The sequence below is a fragment of the Haemaphysalis longicornis genome, unplaced genomic scaffold (assembly GCF_048455015.1).
Source record: "Haemaphysalis longicornis isolate Haplotype H1 unplaced genomic scaffold, Haemaphysalis longicornis Haplotype H1 scaffold_12, whole genome shotgun sequence".
NCBI lineage: Eukaryota > Metazoa > Arthropoda > Arachnida > Ixodida > Ixodidae > Haemaphysalis > Haemaphysalis longicornis.
This window is the reverse complement of record NW_027526225.1, coordinates 46,426,732-46,442,471: the sequence shown is the minus strand read 5'-3', so window position 1 is coordinate 46,442,471 and position 15,740 is coordinate 46,426,732. Positions and strand designations below refer to the sequence as shown.

General features: G+C 50.9%; 2 protein-coding genes across 2 annotated transcripts in view; both read right to left on the bottom strand.

The window, feature by feature from the left end:
- The window catches only part of LOC144162599 (uncharacterized), a 149,668-nt gene that overhangs the window by 118,927 nt on the left and 15,001 nt on the right, over window positions 1-15,740 (bottom strand). The window lies entirely within an intron of this gene.
- LOC144161586 (B-box type zinc finger protein ncl-1-like) lies at window positions 8,017-10,370 on the bottom strand. Its single transcript, XM_077692230.1, has one exon. The coding sequence runs from the start codon at window positions 10,368-10,370 to the stop codon at window positions 8,181-8,183; it is 2,190 nt and encodes a 729-aa protein (XP_077548356.1). The 3' UTR covers window positions 8,017-8,180.

Here is a 15,740-nt window from a genome sequence, read left to right as displayed (position 1 = left end):
AGCATACGTTTAGGCTTCAATCTATGGCTTATGCTCAGGAATTAACCCAAGGAATTACTTCCAGGCCATTGGGGCTGAGCCGCTGGTTCAGTCAAAGCTAATCTCAAGAGAAGCGTATGGCCGGGCTGCTACAACGCCCACCGCAGTTGGTTATACACGCCCCATTCAGGCCTCCTCAAGGTGACGTTTTTCAAACATGGCCACTTGCATCAGCAAGGATATTTCGACGTGTGGCACCTAGGTGGTGGAACTCTTTTATGCTGGAGCACAGTTACGAGGTTTCACGTGTCTCTAAAGCGCAAGGCGTCCCTGCGTGTCTGTTTCTTCGCGTGGTACCGAAGGAGCCCTTGTTCGCTGAGGGAGAAACTTTTGGCCATTCATTTGCCTGCTCAGAGCAGTTCTGAGAAGCTCCAAGCAGCTCCGTATTCGAGCAGTTTTTGGCTGCCCAGGAACCGCTCATAGCTGCTCTGGGCAGGCAAGTAAAAGAGAAGACGCGCACGCGACAACGGCGCTGCACGAGCTGTTGGCGTTGGCGTCTCCTCATATTTTCATGGCAGTACGTTGCCCGCGTGCAATGGTAAGGGCCGGGATCATTCCGCGAGTTCGACTCCAGTAGCAGGAAAAAAAGCTATCGTCGCCCCGAGTTCGTACCCTTGTTTAAATTTTGTGTCACCTCAACTTCGCTGGTCATCCACCTTCGCAAGTTGGCATGACTCCTGCGGCTCTGCCACCGCGCAAAGACATTGATGGCCAGCTGGAACATGCAGCTGGTTTAGCACACCATGAATACCGAGTCGAAAAGCCCCTAGCTGCACAGCTTTTAAAATATATTCTTTTTTTAATGCTACTTAAGCCCTAAAATTGGGACCTGTCTGTCTGCATATCCCTTGATTCAGCTTAGTGGCCAAAAGTTTGGGAATACACTTAAACGGTAAGTTTATATAGGCGAAACTTTTCTAGACCACTACATCGAGAAACACAGTTCATGAAAACATGCATATTTGAGGCAGAACATCACTTCACAACTGGAACTCGCCGTGCTCTTTTAATTGAAAATGAATGTCTGCTTATATTTTCAATAGAAAATAAAAAAAATATGCGTTGAAAACAATCCTTTGACTCAAAATTACAAAGACAGCAGGCGCCAAGCTTGGACCTCATGGCAGCGTTACGAGCGTTGCTTTCAGGACCGCCTTCACGGAGCATTGGTGCGCGCATTGTTGACAACAATGTAGCCTTCACAGTGTTGCACCTAGCTTGTGGTATGAACTACAGGAGCTCGTTATGTTCCTGGAAATTACGAGATCCGTCAAAATATGACGAGTTTAACACAGTCTTCAGGTGGAAATCGCTAGAGCTAAGAAAAAAGATTTCATAACATTTACTACAGCCAAGTTGGGACCACGACCTGCTTTATAGATAGCGACCTGCCCATCACAGCTGGCGACAATGGAAGCCAGCGTGCCAAAAAAATTGGCCGCATATCTGCTCCTTTCGTTGCAAATGTCGTCAAAAGACGATAGTCTTTATCGACTTTTGCCAAGTAAATACCTCCCTTCGCTTTCCCGCTCCCCTCTCATGTTCCTGTTGCGTCGAGCTCCTCCCAAGGTAAAGACACCAAAGGTTTGCTTAAATCATTTTAAATTTCCCACGTTCCACTGCTCCAAACCGGGTGTCTCGATGCCAACGCTGCCGTTCGGCGAAGCCGCGCGTTAATCGAGGCGCCCTACTTCAACGTTTATAGAACCGCGTTTCCCTAGTCCACGTGCGTTCCAAGCTGAACGTGGAACCTATCTAGTGGAACCTTTCGTAACTCTTGCCACTTGATTTCTTCAAATGCCGCCAGAAGCTACATGGCGCGGGCGACAGCAGGCGACGGCGGAGTGATATATTTTTTCTTCAGTTGATGGAGTATTTAATCTTGCGAAAATCAAACTTGTACGATTTTTTATAAAGGAACGCTGCAAATATTACTTCTGTATTAATTTTTTGTCTTATATATGCGTAATGTCTTGTTGTTCTTCAACAATATTGACAAGTATGAACATTACACCGGACTTAGACGGGCACATTTAGCTGTGACTATATAAGACTATTGCGCAGGCATTGTTTTACTTTGGCCGGTAGGCTGAATCGAGTCACAGACAGACATACAGACAGACCAAAATTTCTGGGTTTAAGTAGCCCAAGAAAGAATCGTCTTTAAAAAAATTGCCGTGTAGGGACGGCGCGCTCCGTCAGTTAAGGCTAAGTTCAATTTCTAAACTAGCGTCGCTTCGCTCGCAGTGGGGCCGGCGACTGCTCGCATAAAATGTAGTGGTCGTACCAATCAATGCCGATTGTTCCGATCACTACCGGCCAGCCACGAGAATTCACGGGTAAATCTAGAACCGTTCCTTAGCTAAGCAAACGTCAGCTAACGCACACAAGTAAACCCCAGTGTCGCCATAAGCATCTGCTCGACTGGCATTCTTTACAACGTGCGAAAACTTTGTGGACTTTCGCATTACGTCGAGGAGCTTTCTTTTGACGCGAAGCTCGTCTATGCACGTGCAAAAGTTCACAGGGAGGGCTCGAATTTGTATAAACACCCAAACAGCGCCATTGTGTGCGTGGAAGCGCCGTAATTCTTGCGGGAAAAAGCGAAGGGAGCATTAATCAACGTCAACCTTTCCAGCGACTGCGGCATTTTCACCGTAACTGGGCTGCCACGCTTGTAGGAGCTCCGTCGGGGTGGTTTACACGCCATACAAATGGCAAACTCGGGTACAGCAGCCGTCCCAGGTAGATGCTGGGGCTGAGAACCAGTTTTCTTCGGGATATCTTTTTGAGTGCACTCTTCCCGTACCGACAAGATCGGAACCTAATGAAAAAAATTCCCTTTCCCGTGCGCCTTGCTGGGCTTGCTCAGCTGTACGCAACAAACACCATCGCGTACGATATGTTCACTGAAAGTAAGGTGTGCAAAAATATTGCCGGATCTTTCAGTATATTCTTTGGCGAACGCGTTTCTTTTTTTTTTTTTTTTTTTTTTGTGCTGAGTATGTCGCGGGGTCTCCTTGCTGATACATACAACCTCGGCATCAGTCTCACTGCAGCTGCTTTTTCAAGAATCAGTATACACAGCCTCGGAAGCTGAAGGCAAACCAAGACTGTGCGGGGAATTGATGCGTGCGCGCTAGTTTTTATATATATATATATATATATTGCCACGAACCATACATTGGGTTTGTTTATTTGTGTTTTGCTTTTTTTACCGCCCGGCTGCGCCGGTCTGTGTTATCTCTGCGCCAAGGGAAGCGCGTGTTGGTCCATGCTTCTGGGTCTTCTGCGGGGGCTCCTCGGCATGATGGCGGTTCCCGCGGCTGCTGCAGAACGACAGGAGGATTGGCTTGGTTGAGCATGGTGCTGGTTGCGACGTCTTTCTTCTTCGTCTTCTCCAGTAGTAGACCGAACTCGGGTGGTAAATCTTGCAGGCGGGGGCTGGCTCTTGTTGGACTGGCTTGGCGGCTTTTCGAGGTTGTAGTGGGCATGAAGGGTGCGTACCCAGCACCTCCGCCTGATGTCACGAAGACAAGGGCGATGCAGTTGTCTTGAATGAGAAACACGTTTATTGGAGCGAACTTGTGCTCCCCTAACAACTCAAAAGAATACAGAGGCGGCGAAGCAGCGGTCAACAAAGTGACTTGCACAGGCGAGTGTCGTCGAATCGAATGCTCCGGCGTCCGCACTGCAGGCTTTTTATCTTTCGGGGCGCGTGGTTCTCGAAACGTCGATTCACATCGAGAACATATATAGCAGATCCAAGAAGATTATTCTGGGCTGTTCACGTTAGATCGGAATGCTCTCCCTATCACAACAGATAACACACGCGGCACAGAAAGAAAGAATGGAACACGCGCTTCCCTTGGCGCAGAGATAACACAGACCGGCGCAGCCGGGCGGTAAAAGCAAAACACAAATAAACAAACCCAATGTATGGTTCACGGCAATATATATATATGTGCTATGCGTCGTAAGCCAACGGGAATTGACTGCGCGCCGACTGTTTCTTCCTGTTCTTCATTTTGCTTTTGATGCACCATGAGTAACGTGCGCACAAAGTGCTTCCTGTTCATTTTTTTCTGTTCCTTGCTATCGAACGAAACACGCTGAATATTTCTTTTTGGTTCGTTCTTTATGATGCCCGCGCGCTATCAAACGCACGGGATGCCATGGAGAACGCGTTAGAACAGGGTAGCAGCTGTGAAAGTTTTTTTGTGGACGATGACCGTTCGGGTGGGTGAGCGTTCGGTGGCCGCTGGCTGGATGCGTGCATTCGCCAGCCTACCCAAGTAACATCTTGGCGTTAAAAGACTTTCATTTGAGCACACCGCTGATCCCACAGAAGGCGCGCACTTCCTGCAGTGTGAATCTGCAGACCAGTAAAAGACGAAATAACAATTAACAACGGCAGGCCGAGCAAACGCGTATACAGCGGAAAAGTGAGGATCAAATACAGAGTCAGCCGGTGCAGTTGCGTTGGAAAGAACAAAAAAACTTAAACAAGCAATAACAAATTCCGTACGCGGAATCGGCGCGCGTGGACAGGTCGCTGTCTAATAAGCCGGTCGTGGTCGGGACACCCTGTGAGAAATGCTTAACCTTTACCGCATTACATATCGCAGCGACTCGACCACAACCATAAAATACGCGAATAACGGAGCAAAACTGACTCGGTTAAGTTATCCTATTTCCCCAAGACTATTCAGTAATGGAGCGTCCTACCTGCTACAACAGTCGGCACTGTTGACAACGAAGCGTTTCTGAAGGCTTTGCGAAAATGCGTGCGTGCGTGTATTAGTGTACATTGTACATTGCTAACCTCTGTTCTTTTTTGCTTGCATTGAATTTTTTATGTATACCCCCCTTCCACAGTAATACTATAAATGTCGATGCAGATAGACAAGTACATAAAAAATAAATCCTACTTTCGCGCCAAAAAGTGCGACGCACCGTGCTTCACCTTCCTTGAAGGTAGTTCAGAGTGGGCTGTGTACCACTCTTCACTCCTTCTCCATGACGGGACATACCGCTCGAGGCCGCGGCAAACAAAAACAAGTGCTGCAGACCAACATGATACGCGGCCACAGGGCACGAACCCGTGATAGGCATGCAGTGGCAGCCGGAACACAGGTGGGGGCGACGTTCTATCCCCCGTCCTTTTCATTGCCGTTTGGCGACGGCGCACCGCACCAGTGCGCACTTCCACTTATCGGGTGCAGTGGGTGCAGAGCTGGGTGAACTCGGGTGCAGAGCTGGGTGAACTCTGGCCGCGAAACAGCCATATAAACGCAGGGAGTCACACCGGACCAGAGAAGGGGAAGTCGCAATCCCGTCTGGAGGTCAAGCGCTTGCCATGACACAAACTTACATAGATACAACAGCACTATCAACCGACGTCGCATTCAACATAATCATTTATGCCACAGAGGTGGCCTAGTATACGCGCCATGCAGCTGTGGTCTATACATCACAACCTGTGCCCGCTTTTTACCTTTCTACGATGAAGTTATCAAGTGTTTTTACTGTAAAGGCGGCCACGTATACGGACTGAAACCATGCAGGCTGAATTTACGCTATACCTTACTGTCCTACTCCCGTTGGCTACTGACCTTCCTTCTCACTAAAGCTTGCCACCACCATCTCTTCGATTGGTCATTTTCGACTGCCCAGAACAGCCGTAGTTTCAATTTTTTTTGCCAATAGAATTTCTATAGCGAGAGCAGTCCTGGATTGTCCACGAACTTTTCTGGACTGGCTGATTGAGGAGAACTTGGTCTTGTCTGTCGAGGTCGGGGCCATGGTCGGGGCAGAAACTTGGAGGCTCACTAAGAGGGTTCAACTTAAATTGAGGACGACTCAGCGGGCAATGGAACGGAAGATGATGGGTGTAACATTAAGGGACAAGAAGAGAGCGGAGTGGGTCAGGGAACAAACGCGTGTTAAGGACATATTAGTAGAAATTAAGAAGAAGAATGGACGTGGGCAGGGCATGTAATGCGAAGGCAAGATAACCGTTGGTCATTAAGGGTAACATAGTGGATCCCTAGAGAAGCCAAACGTGGCAGGGGTGGGGGGGGGGGGGTGCAGAAAGTTAGATGGGCAGATGAGATCAAGAAGTCTGCGGGGATTAATTGGTCGCAGTTAGCACAGGACCGGGACAATTGGAGATTAATGGGAGAGGCCTTTTCCCTGCAGTGAGCGTAGATAGACGGGTGGTGATGATAATGAGAATGATGATGATCTTGTCTAGTCGCGGCCGCTCTCGTCTTGACTTGGCTACGGACATGGTGCGGGAAATCGGCGTTTCCATTTTCGCTCACTACAGGGCTCATCGTAAATCACTTTTTTAACGTTTTGGATACGGCAGCCATTGAATTTACCCAGGTTCGTGGTGTGTGCTACATTCCCAACGCGCATATTAGCCTCTTCTGCCTTGCTAAGGCTGGGAATATTCATTTGCTTCGTAATAGGTGGGAGGATAGAAGGTGCAGAACATTGAAGCGGAACATTTTCGCTACATTTCTCGATATCTGTAGCTGCACTTTAATGCGTTATGCAACTTTTGACAGCATTGATTGATTGTAGGGTTCAAAGCGCCGACGCAACGCAGGCGATGGAGGCGCGCCGTTATGGAGGGCTCCGGATTAATTTTGACCACCTGGGGATCTTTAACGTGCGCCCAAATCTCGTACACTTGGGCGTTTTAAGTGCGAATGCACTTCTTAAGCGAGCCTGAATCGTCCGCCGCCGTAGTCCGCATAGCAACAGCTGCGGGTGCGCGCGCTCCTCGTCTTCCTCCTCGTCTTCCCTAGCAACGGGGGGAGATGGGCGCGCGCTACTCTCCTCCTCCTCTCTCCGCTCAGTGACTGCGGGTGTTGGGCGCCTCCTCTCCACTTCGGGCGGGAGAGCTCTCGCTCGCGTAGCGGGCGCTCCGCATTCCGACTCGTGAGGGCGCTCGTGTAGCCCTCGCCGTAACGGCGGGCGCTACTCTCCCCCTCCTCTCTCCGCTCAGTGACTGCGGGTGTTGGGCGCCTCCTCTCCACTCCAAGATCACGATATCCACCGTAATCGCGCAATCAACAACCGTGCATTCGCACTTACACACTCTCCCCCTCGTGGAAGTGCGAGGGAATTTTTAAGTGCGAATGCACTTTATAAGCGACCCTGAATTCCGTTGACCGCCGTCCGTCCACATAGCAACAGCCGCGGGTGCGCGCGCTCCTCGTCTTCCTTGGCAACGGGGGGGAGATGGCACATACCCACGTGGGAGATTGGCCAGGAATCTCCTCGTCTTCCTTGGCAACGGGGGGAGATGGGCGCGCGCTGCCTGGCCGCTGACATGGCACATACCCACGTGGGGGATTGGCCAGGAATCGGGCGTGAGAAGGGCTAATGCACCCGCTTAAAGGAGTACTGACACGAAATTTCAAAGCTGAGATCCGCTCCAGCAATCAAGTACAACGACAACACAAATAGGTGTCTGTGAATAAATGCATCTTTCTTTCTTTGTACTTGTGTGTGTGTGATCTCTCTTTCGCGAACATTACCGAACCGCGCAAATTCAACTCCTGCATTCGCACTTTCACATTCTTCCCCTCGGGGAAATGCGGGGAAATTTTTTGCTTCTCGCCTCCATCAGCAAAGCGGCCGCCGCGGCCGGGAATCGAACCCGCGACCTCGTGCTCAGCAGCTCAACGCCTTAGCCACTGAGCCACAACGTTTGACAGGAGACACCAGTGCAGCAGTTTGGTTGTTCAGAAAAGTGCTTTTCTTTTAGTGCCTGAGGAGGAAGTAACAGTTGACGCGAGCCTTGGAACAACTTGCACGAGATGAGTCGGAAGCCGGTTCTGGAATGAACAGCCGGCGGTGCAAGATTTTTGGCAAAAAGAAAAAAAAAAGGAAAACTCAGTCCTAACACCGGAGTGACCTCCGTTGATAACGACACGAGAAAATGCAAGCGGGCATTTCCTCTGGTGCGAAAAGCTAACAAACGCATACCCTTAGCCCCCTTTTAAAACAAGAACGGTACTTCCTTTTCCCGCCCCTTCCAGCTACTTCCGTCAGTCCATTTTAGAGAAGAAAAGCAACAACTGCATAACCGAATGTTAACCAAGGGACAAAAGCCACGGCACAAGTTAGAGACTGTCCAGACGGGAACGAAACGAGGCAGACGGCTGCACGTAGCGGTAGACGTACAAGCGGTTGTCCTTGCTGGCCAACACTACGGAGCCGTCGTCCATGAGCGCGATGTCGGAGCACTGCGCGTGCTTCGTCATGGACTCGAGAGCGTTCACGAGCCGGCCATCCTGCGTGAACACCGTGATGTGGAAGTTGTTGTGGTTGTCCGCCACAACCACCTCTCCGCGCTCGTTGATGCACACCGCGATGGGATAGTCCGTTATTCCCTCTCCGCCGATCTGGCGCACGAAGGCGCCGTCGTAGCTGAAGACCTTGACGCAGTGCGCCCTGTTGTCCGCGATGAAGACCTCCTCGCGGTCGTTCACAGCTACTCCGATGGGGAAGTCGAGGTGGTCGCAACACCGGAACTTGCGCAGCACGCAGCCGGTGGGGTCGAAGACGGTGATTCGCATCACCTTGCTCTCCACCACCACCATCCTGCCACGGTTGTCGACCGCGATGCCACGCGGGTGCTGCAAGATGGTGGCGCCGAACTGGCGCACGAACTGGCCGTCGCGGGTGTAGACCTGGATCTGGTGGGCCGGCGAGCGTTCGGTGACGACGATGTCGCCCGTTCGGGGCGCCACCGCCACTCGGTTGGGGTACAGCAGCTGTCCGTCGCGATTGCCGTACTCGCCAAACTGGCGCTTGAACCGGCACTGCCGGTCGAAGATCTGGATGCACTGGTTGTGCGAATCGGCGACCACGATGTCGTTATTGTCGGTGACGGCGACGCCGGACGGCTCCGTGAATGGAGCCTCCACGGCTCCTCCGAAGTCACCTAGCGTGCAGAAGTACGTCATCTTCTGGCGCTCGACAAGCAGGTTGAGAGTTTCGGATCGGGCATTGGGCAGCGGCGGTGCGCAAGCACCTTGGAGATCACGGTCTACGACGTCGCGGGGAGCGTCGCCGCTTCCGCTCGGCAACTCGGCGGGGTTGAGGTAGTTCGAAGGAAGGCTTGACCCGAAGAGGCCTGGTGGACGCACTGGTGCAGAGCGGTCATTCTCGTGCCTCGTGGACCCGTGCTGCGCCGGGCCGGATGCGGCGACAGCGACGGGCGGATGCTGGGGATCTTGCTCCGAATCTTCGCCGCCGTCGACGTAGCCAAACGTATTCGCAACAACAACAGGGATCGCTTGGTGATTCGAAACAAACTCGACGTTGGTGCTTACAGGGTGTCCCTCTTGCTGGACCGCCAGCATCTCCTGGAAATGGGTCTCGATCCACTCGTCCAGTGCTCGAGCCTCCGCGTCCTGCAACAGCGCCCCAAGAATGGTGCGCAAGTGAGCCATTCCCGAGGCTCTGCGTTCCTCCCGCTGCCGATTCCGTTCAAGCGCGGTCATGCTGGCTTCGTACGCGCTGTCCAGGTCGTCCACTACGGCCTGCCGGCGTTCCTCCAGCACGGACAGATAGAATTCGTACGCGTCGTCCACCCTCTCCCTCGCTCGTCCGTACTGGGCCTCCAAACCCGCAGCCATGTGCCGCAAGGCCCTGAGGGCAGCTTCCAAGTCGAGCCTCTGACCGCGCCAATGCCCCAGATCGCTTGGCGGTGTTTCCGTGCGCCGGGGGGTAGGCGGTGGCGCCGGGCGATGCGCCGCCCTTCGCTGTTCCTGTCGCAGGGCACAAACCTCGCACAACGGCCGGTTGCAGCAGCCGCAGAGGGATGTCGACATCGCTGGGCGGGGGTGCGAGTGAGCCGGCTGCTGTTCCTCCAGCGGGACGAACCGGTGGCTCTCGAAGAAGCGCATGAAGTAATGGGCCATTGCGCAGTTGATGCAGAGCAGGTCGGCGCAGTCGAAGCACCGAGCCACGGCGCTGTTCTGCTCGCTGTTGCAACTGGTGCAGCGAAGGGTGGCGCCGTCTCGGGCGCCAGCTCCCGGGCTGGAGGGGACGTCGTACTCTGACGGGGGCGTCGCTGGACGTTCCGGCTGATCGTCGCTGCCGCGCTGACAGAGCGGGCAGTGGATCGCGCCCCCTGTGTATATCTCCAGAAGGCACGGGATGCAGAAGCCGTGCGAGCAGTCCAGCGGCCTGGCTGAGCTTGAGGTGGTCTGGCAGAGGCTGCATCTAGGGCTTGGCTCGGGCGACTCGCGAGCGCTGGTGGGGTATTCGTCTTCCGAGGAGCTGTCTTCGTTGTTGGACTCCATGCCTTAAATCCTTGGGGCAACGACGCGGAGAGGCACACAGCTCACGCCATGCGGAGACCAGCGAGTCTTATGGTGGCGGGGTGTTCAGCTGCCACCCGCCCGTGAAGGTCACTGCTTCCGCGGCCGCGTCGATGCCCGGAGCCCGTGAGGCATTCTCAGCGGCTGGTGGACTTCTCGCTCGGTGTTTGGGAGGCGCGCGGGTCTTGGGCGACCACCCGGCGGCTAAACCACTGGGGGTTCTTCCGCACTGGTGATCGAATAACCGCTCGGCCGGCCCGCCCCGCTTCGTCCTCTTCACCGCGAGCCCACGCGCGAGAACGCGCCGCATCGCCGTGGCGGTGGTGGTGGTGGCACATAATGCGGCGCATACCCACTGAGGGGGATTGGCCAAGAAGATTTTTTGTTTCATTAAAAAGAACCAGATAAGGCAAAATAGTACAGTTGAAGAAAAAAAATTGCACGCAGGTTGAAGAGAGAAATAGAAAAAGAAAAAGGAACGAGAGAGCCTGATCGGAATCGTTTTAGCAAGGCAGACGAGCCGTCTCTGAAATGAAGGAATGGATGACGTGACAAGCATCCCCATGGCAGTGGCCTAGCTTCGTGCCCCCAAAAGACAAAAGCACTGGCAAAGTCAGTGGCGTTCTTGTCACCATTCTTCCATATTAAAGCACGCCTACTAAGTTGGGGAGGGATCGATCATGGTTCTAGGTTCTCGAAGGTCATATACATTGTGAGATAGTGCAGTATGGCGGGTAGATACAACGTCAACTCGGGCGAAGGAATAAATCTACATAAATAAGGTTCAGCAAATCTTGGCAATGGTCTAGGTGGTTTTTGAAGCGTGTAGCTGCGTTTCCCCACGTATTCTCTTGTTCTTCCCATCCGTCGTACGCCCGTGTCACACAGCGTACCTCAGCACTCCAAGACGTTCGTAAATAAGCAGAAGGGAAGAAGGTAAGACATCACCGCCAGCATAGATTTAACTCTGCAAGACCGACATCGCACATTTGCATACCCACGAGAGTCGACGTATAATGACACTATTGTGGGAAAGGACGACGGTAACCAAAACGCGCTAAACGTACGTCATAGAAAAAAAAAAACGCTCAATTCTTGCAAGCGCAAAAATGAGTATAATTTTGAATATAGCTTACCAGTGTTTGGGTTCGGGCTAGTTGGTAGCGGTAATCCATGACTTCGTGTAGCGCAAAAAAAAAAAAATAATAATAATGGAAGGGAACGCGGCACAGGACACACCGGCACTCAGTCTCAGTGCGTAAGTGTTTCTTAAAGACGATAGAATTTCTTGATCTACTTAAATTCAATATGTTTGTGTCTGCCTGTCCCTCAATTCCGTCTTTCGTCAGAAAGTTAAAAGAATTTTCGGACGAAAAATCTGTGCAGGCGAAACTTTTCCAAACCGCTTAATCCGAAAAGACTACTTGCCAGCATTGCTAAGTAAAAATAAAACATCAGGCATATTTGAGGGAATAAGGCAATACATAAGTGGTATTCGCACTGTTAGTTTAACTAAATATACATGGATGTTTGGTTTCTGCATTAGGAGATAAAAAATGCACCCTGGAAAAAAATGTTTTGACCCGAAAATACAAAAAGCGTTCGAGCGAGCCTGGGCCTCGTGGCAGTGTTTCAAGTTCAGCAGAAACAAAAGGTGACCTTAGATGGCGGGAGCAGTGGAACGCGGAATAATTTTATATGGATAGTATACGCGATGGCATAAAGGCTGCATTACAGGTATAAGTTAACTCCAGTTTCGCGGAGAAACGCAAGGAGGGAGCGGTGGTGGGGTCCCCGCATCCACCGATGGAGGTCACGTGGTCTGCCCAAGTGGAGGCCTGTGCCTCGAAGCTGTCCTGTTGTGGCCGCAATTCCAACGAAGGGCACGTCCACAGCACGTGTTCTGTGTCCGCATCTTAGGCAGTCAGCGATCTTTGCAAGACATGCGGCCAAAGAGCAGACCTCAAACACATAATATGGGCATGCAGAGAAAAGCAAAAAAGACACACAAAGAATAAACATCTTTAATGAGGAGCAATGGGAGACGGCGCTGCTCAGCTCCGAAGAACTACTACAGCAACTACTGATCCAAAAAGTTGAAGAAGCCGCCAGAGGTCAAGGACTCCTGGACGACGAGTGAAAAGAAGGGAAGCTAGGGAAATCCCACTCCTTCTCCTTGTGGCTTTCTGGGGAAAAAAAAATCTCTCTCTCTCTCTCTCTCTCTCTCTCTCTCTCTCTCTCTCTCTCTCTCTCTCTCTCTCTCTCTCTCTCTCTCTCTCTCTCTTCGGCAGGAGCCGTGTGCAGAAGGGGCAGTTCTGTGCGAACGGGGCATGGTGGCATGGTGGCCACAGTAGGGTAACACTGGGAGAGAGGGCTACAGCAACACGAAGTCTTCGCAGCAACACCTCCTCCCAGCGAGTGAGTTGAATTGACTGTAGCAAACCTCTTTTGTGTTTGTTGTGAAATGATTTAAAGGGCGGGGAAGGACATGAGAGATGGGGGCGAAGAGAAGAATAAAAGCATTCATGTGGCCGGAGCGACAGAGGACTATCGTCTTTCAACGATATCTACAGCGAAGAGAGCAGATACGCGGCCATTTTGTTTTATTTTTTGCGTTTTCGAGCGTTATTTCGCCGTGCAGTAACGCTGCTCATCTTCCCGAGTCCACAAAGGCGGGTTGAGTGTTGCGGGCGTCTAAATTTAGTGTCTTGGTTCATCATCATCATCGTCAGCATCCTTAACATTACCAGAGTCCTTCAATGCTTTACTGGTCACGAAACTTCGGCGCTCGCTTCATATAGGGACCGCGCGCGCCACTACAGGCGCCACCGCCGCACGAAGGTCATCCTGCCGCCGCGCGTGCGGCGTATTGGCCAGCTCTTGGCGTGCAAACGCTCGCTGATTTTGGTGTCTGCGCGCTAACTAAGTGTGTTTTTTTTTCGTAGTAGTTAGCGATGAATAGTCCAGTTATTGTGTTTATCACCTGCCTTCAATGGGGTTTTATTTTTCGAAGTAAGTTACCGTAGACTTCGGCCGCGAACGGCAACGGCTTCTGTGTGCTCTGGCACAAGCGCTGCGCCGTCGTGTTTACGGATTTTTACATCTATATTGCTTCTTTTCTTAAAGCGAAGTTGTAAATACCACACATACGGTAGCTGTGTAGTCACGGACTGCTGCGGGCCTAGCGATAATACAGTAAAAAAAAAAAAAATGAAAGAAACCAAGTACGCGTCGTTCAGACTACGCTTAATGAATCCGTTGATTGCTCTGGAATGCAGAGAACGCTAAAAGAGATAGCCCAATAGTATTGTCGTTTCGATGAGTGGGTACATACTTGAGAACATCTAAAAACGCTGCAGAAACGCGAAGGATCAAAACACGAAGAGATATATGTTGCACCACGTGTCTTTCTGCTTCCACGCTTTGCAATCCTTGCAAAAACAGGAAGCGAAAAAAGAACAATGAAACTGATTTTATCACACGCAAAAAAAAAAATGTCAATGTTACGAAGGGAGACAAAAGAGCGTGGTCTAGCGTACAAAAATTTATTTTTTCGCGCTGCGATGTGCAGCACACGGAGGAAACAGAATATTGCCACGTAGCCAGGAACGACGCAAAGCTTTTCTGAACGCAGAGAGCCAGCGATCTACTGCACTACAAAAGACTAGAATGAAACACAAACATCGAAGAAGCAGTCCGCAGTGTGACGTGAACAGATGAACGTCGATAAAGTGAGTTGCGCGGCGTTTGCTATGCATGAATTACTTTTGGAATGTTATTAATTTCAGATCCATGGAAATAGGATCGAGAACATTATCGAATAAACAAAAAATCAAGTTAGCGACAAGGTGGCACCCTTTCTATATCAAACAATATTGCCCGACGGGACGTACGACAAAAAGAGCAAACGGGCGCTCCTGTTGAAAGCCAGATAAGAAACCGATATCGGCCACGCGCGGTTACAAAACAAACAAAACGAACCCTAAGGGATAATTCGCGGAAATATGAAAAGTAAAAGCACAAGGGCGTCCCAAAGCTTTTTTACACGCGAGCCTGAGCGCAAGGTAATACCAGTTTGCAAACATGTATGAAGAACCGCTACAACCTGACTGATATGACAAAAATCCGGCTTTAAGTTAGCCTTGTACAATTCTATGTCCACGATGCTCTCAAAAGGGTACATTGCTTTTCCATCCTCACACACAGTGCATTTCCACACACTGTCGCACACTTATAACCGAAGCTGAAATCTCCCGTTGCTTGCCTTGGAATGGCGCCCCTCCATTTCTCACACAGCTGCCCGTCGCTCGGTCAACAGAACGAGGAAACGAGGAAAGCATTGAAGGACTCTGACATTACTTAGGATCATACGCGCCGAGGAAGGCGACAAGAGCGATGACTGTTTACTATGTTGCTTGTTGAGCAATCCGTTGCGTCGACGTGCACGAGTTGTGTTTAGAAATCTGTGCTAAAACGAAACGTTTTAAAAAAAATTGTTGCATGCAAGATCAAGTGCAACGCCGCAAAACGTTAGCCAAACAGCGATTCGTCAAGGCAGTAATTCTACTACTCACCCAGGGGCTCTGGGTCATTAGAGGAAGGCCGTGGAGGGTGGAAGTAGGTTGGGTTAATGTTGCTGGAGGCTGAATTATCGGCTTGAGGAGGATTAATTGTAGACCTTCGGCGACGCATAGATGAAAAGGGTGTATGCCTCGAGAAGCTAACCAGGCCTCAGGGAGCTGACGAGCGCGGTTCTCTTGGAGTTTTTGTTATTTTTCAGCCACAGGCTGCCTTATTTTGCTAACAACAAGTGTTTTCTCTGACCTTTGTAAATTTCATCACTCGATTAGGGAATCTTGGTGACACTCAAATAAATGCCTGGAGAACCCCACGTGTGTGGGTGTGGGCACAAAAATGAATAAGACTGTACCGTTGCTATGGACAAATTAAAATGATAATAATAATCACCACCACCACCGTCATGATCATCGTTATTCCTTGGTCGGTGAGTCCGCGTGCGCATCTGCCGGTATAGAGTAAGAAAAAGTGCACGTAAAAAAAAAAAAAAAACCAAAAAGAAGGGACAAGGAAAACAATTCTCAGGCCCTTGCCGGATCACGCACGCTTTATGACCACGTTTAAATGATTTTGTTTTATCCTCAATGTCCCCATTAATCGGCAACTGCGTTCCTATGAGCGAGTCAGCCGAATGTTGAAACTCACGATCTCCGGTCATTTTGCCGCGAACTTTCGGACCGCTACAGCAGGCACAGGAAAGGCGCGTCGCCACCTTCTGAAAGTGAAAGATCTCTGTAGCTCCTGACCCCATTTCGGAGAGCAGATGTCGACGCG

Coding starts and splice junctions, on each gene's coding strand:
- LOC144161586 (XM_077692230.1), bottom strand. CDS start 10,370: ATGGAGTCCAACAACGAAGACAGCTCCTCGGAAGACGAATACCCCACC.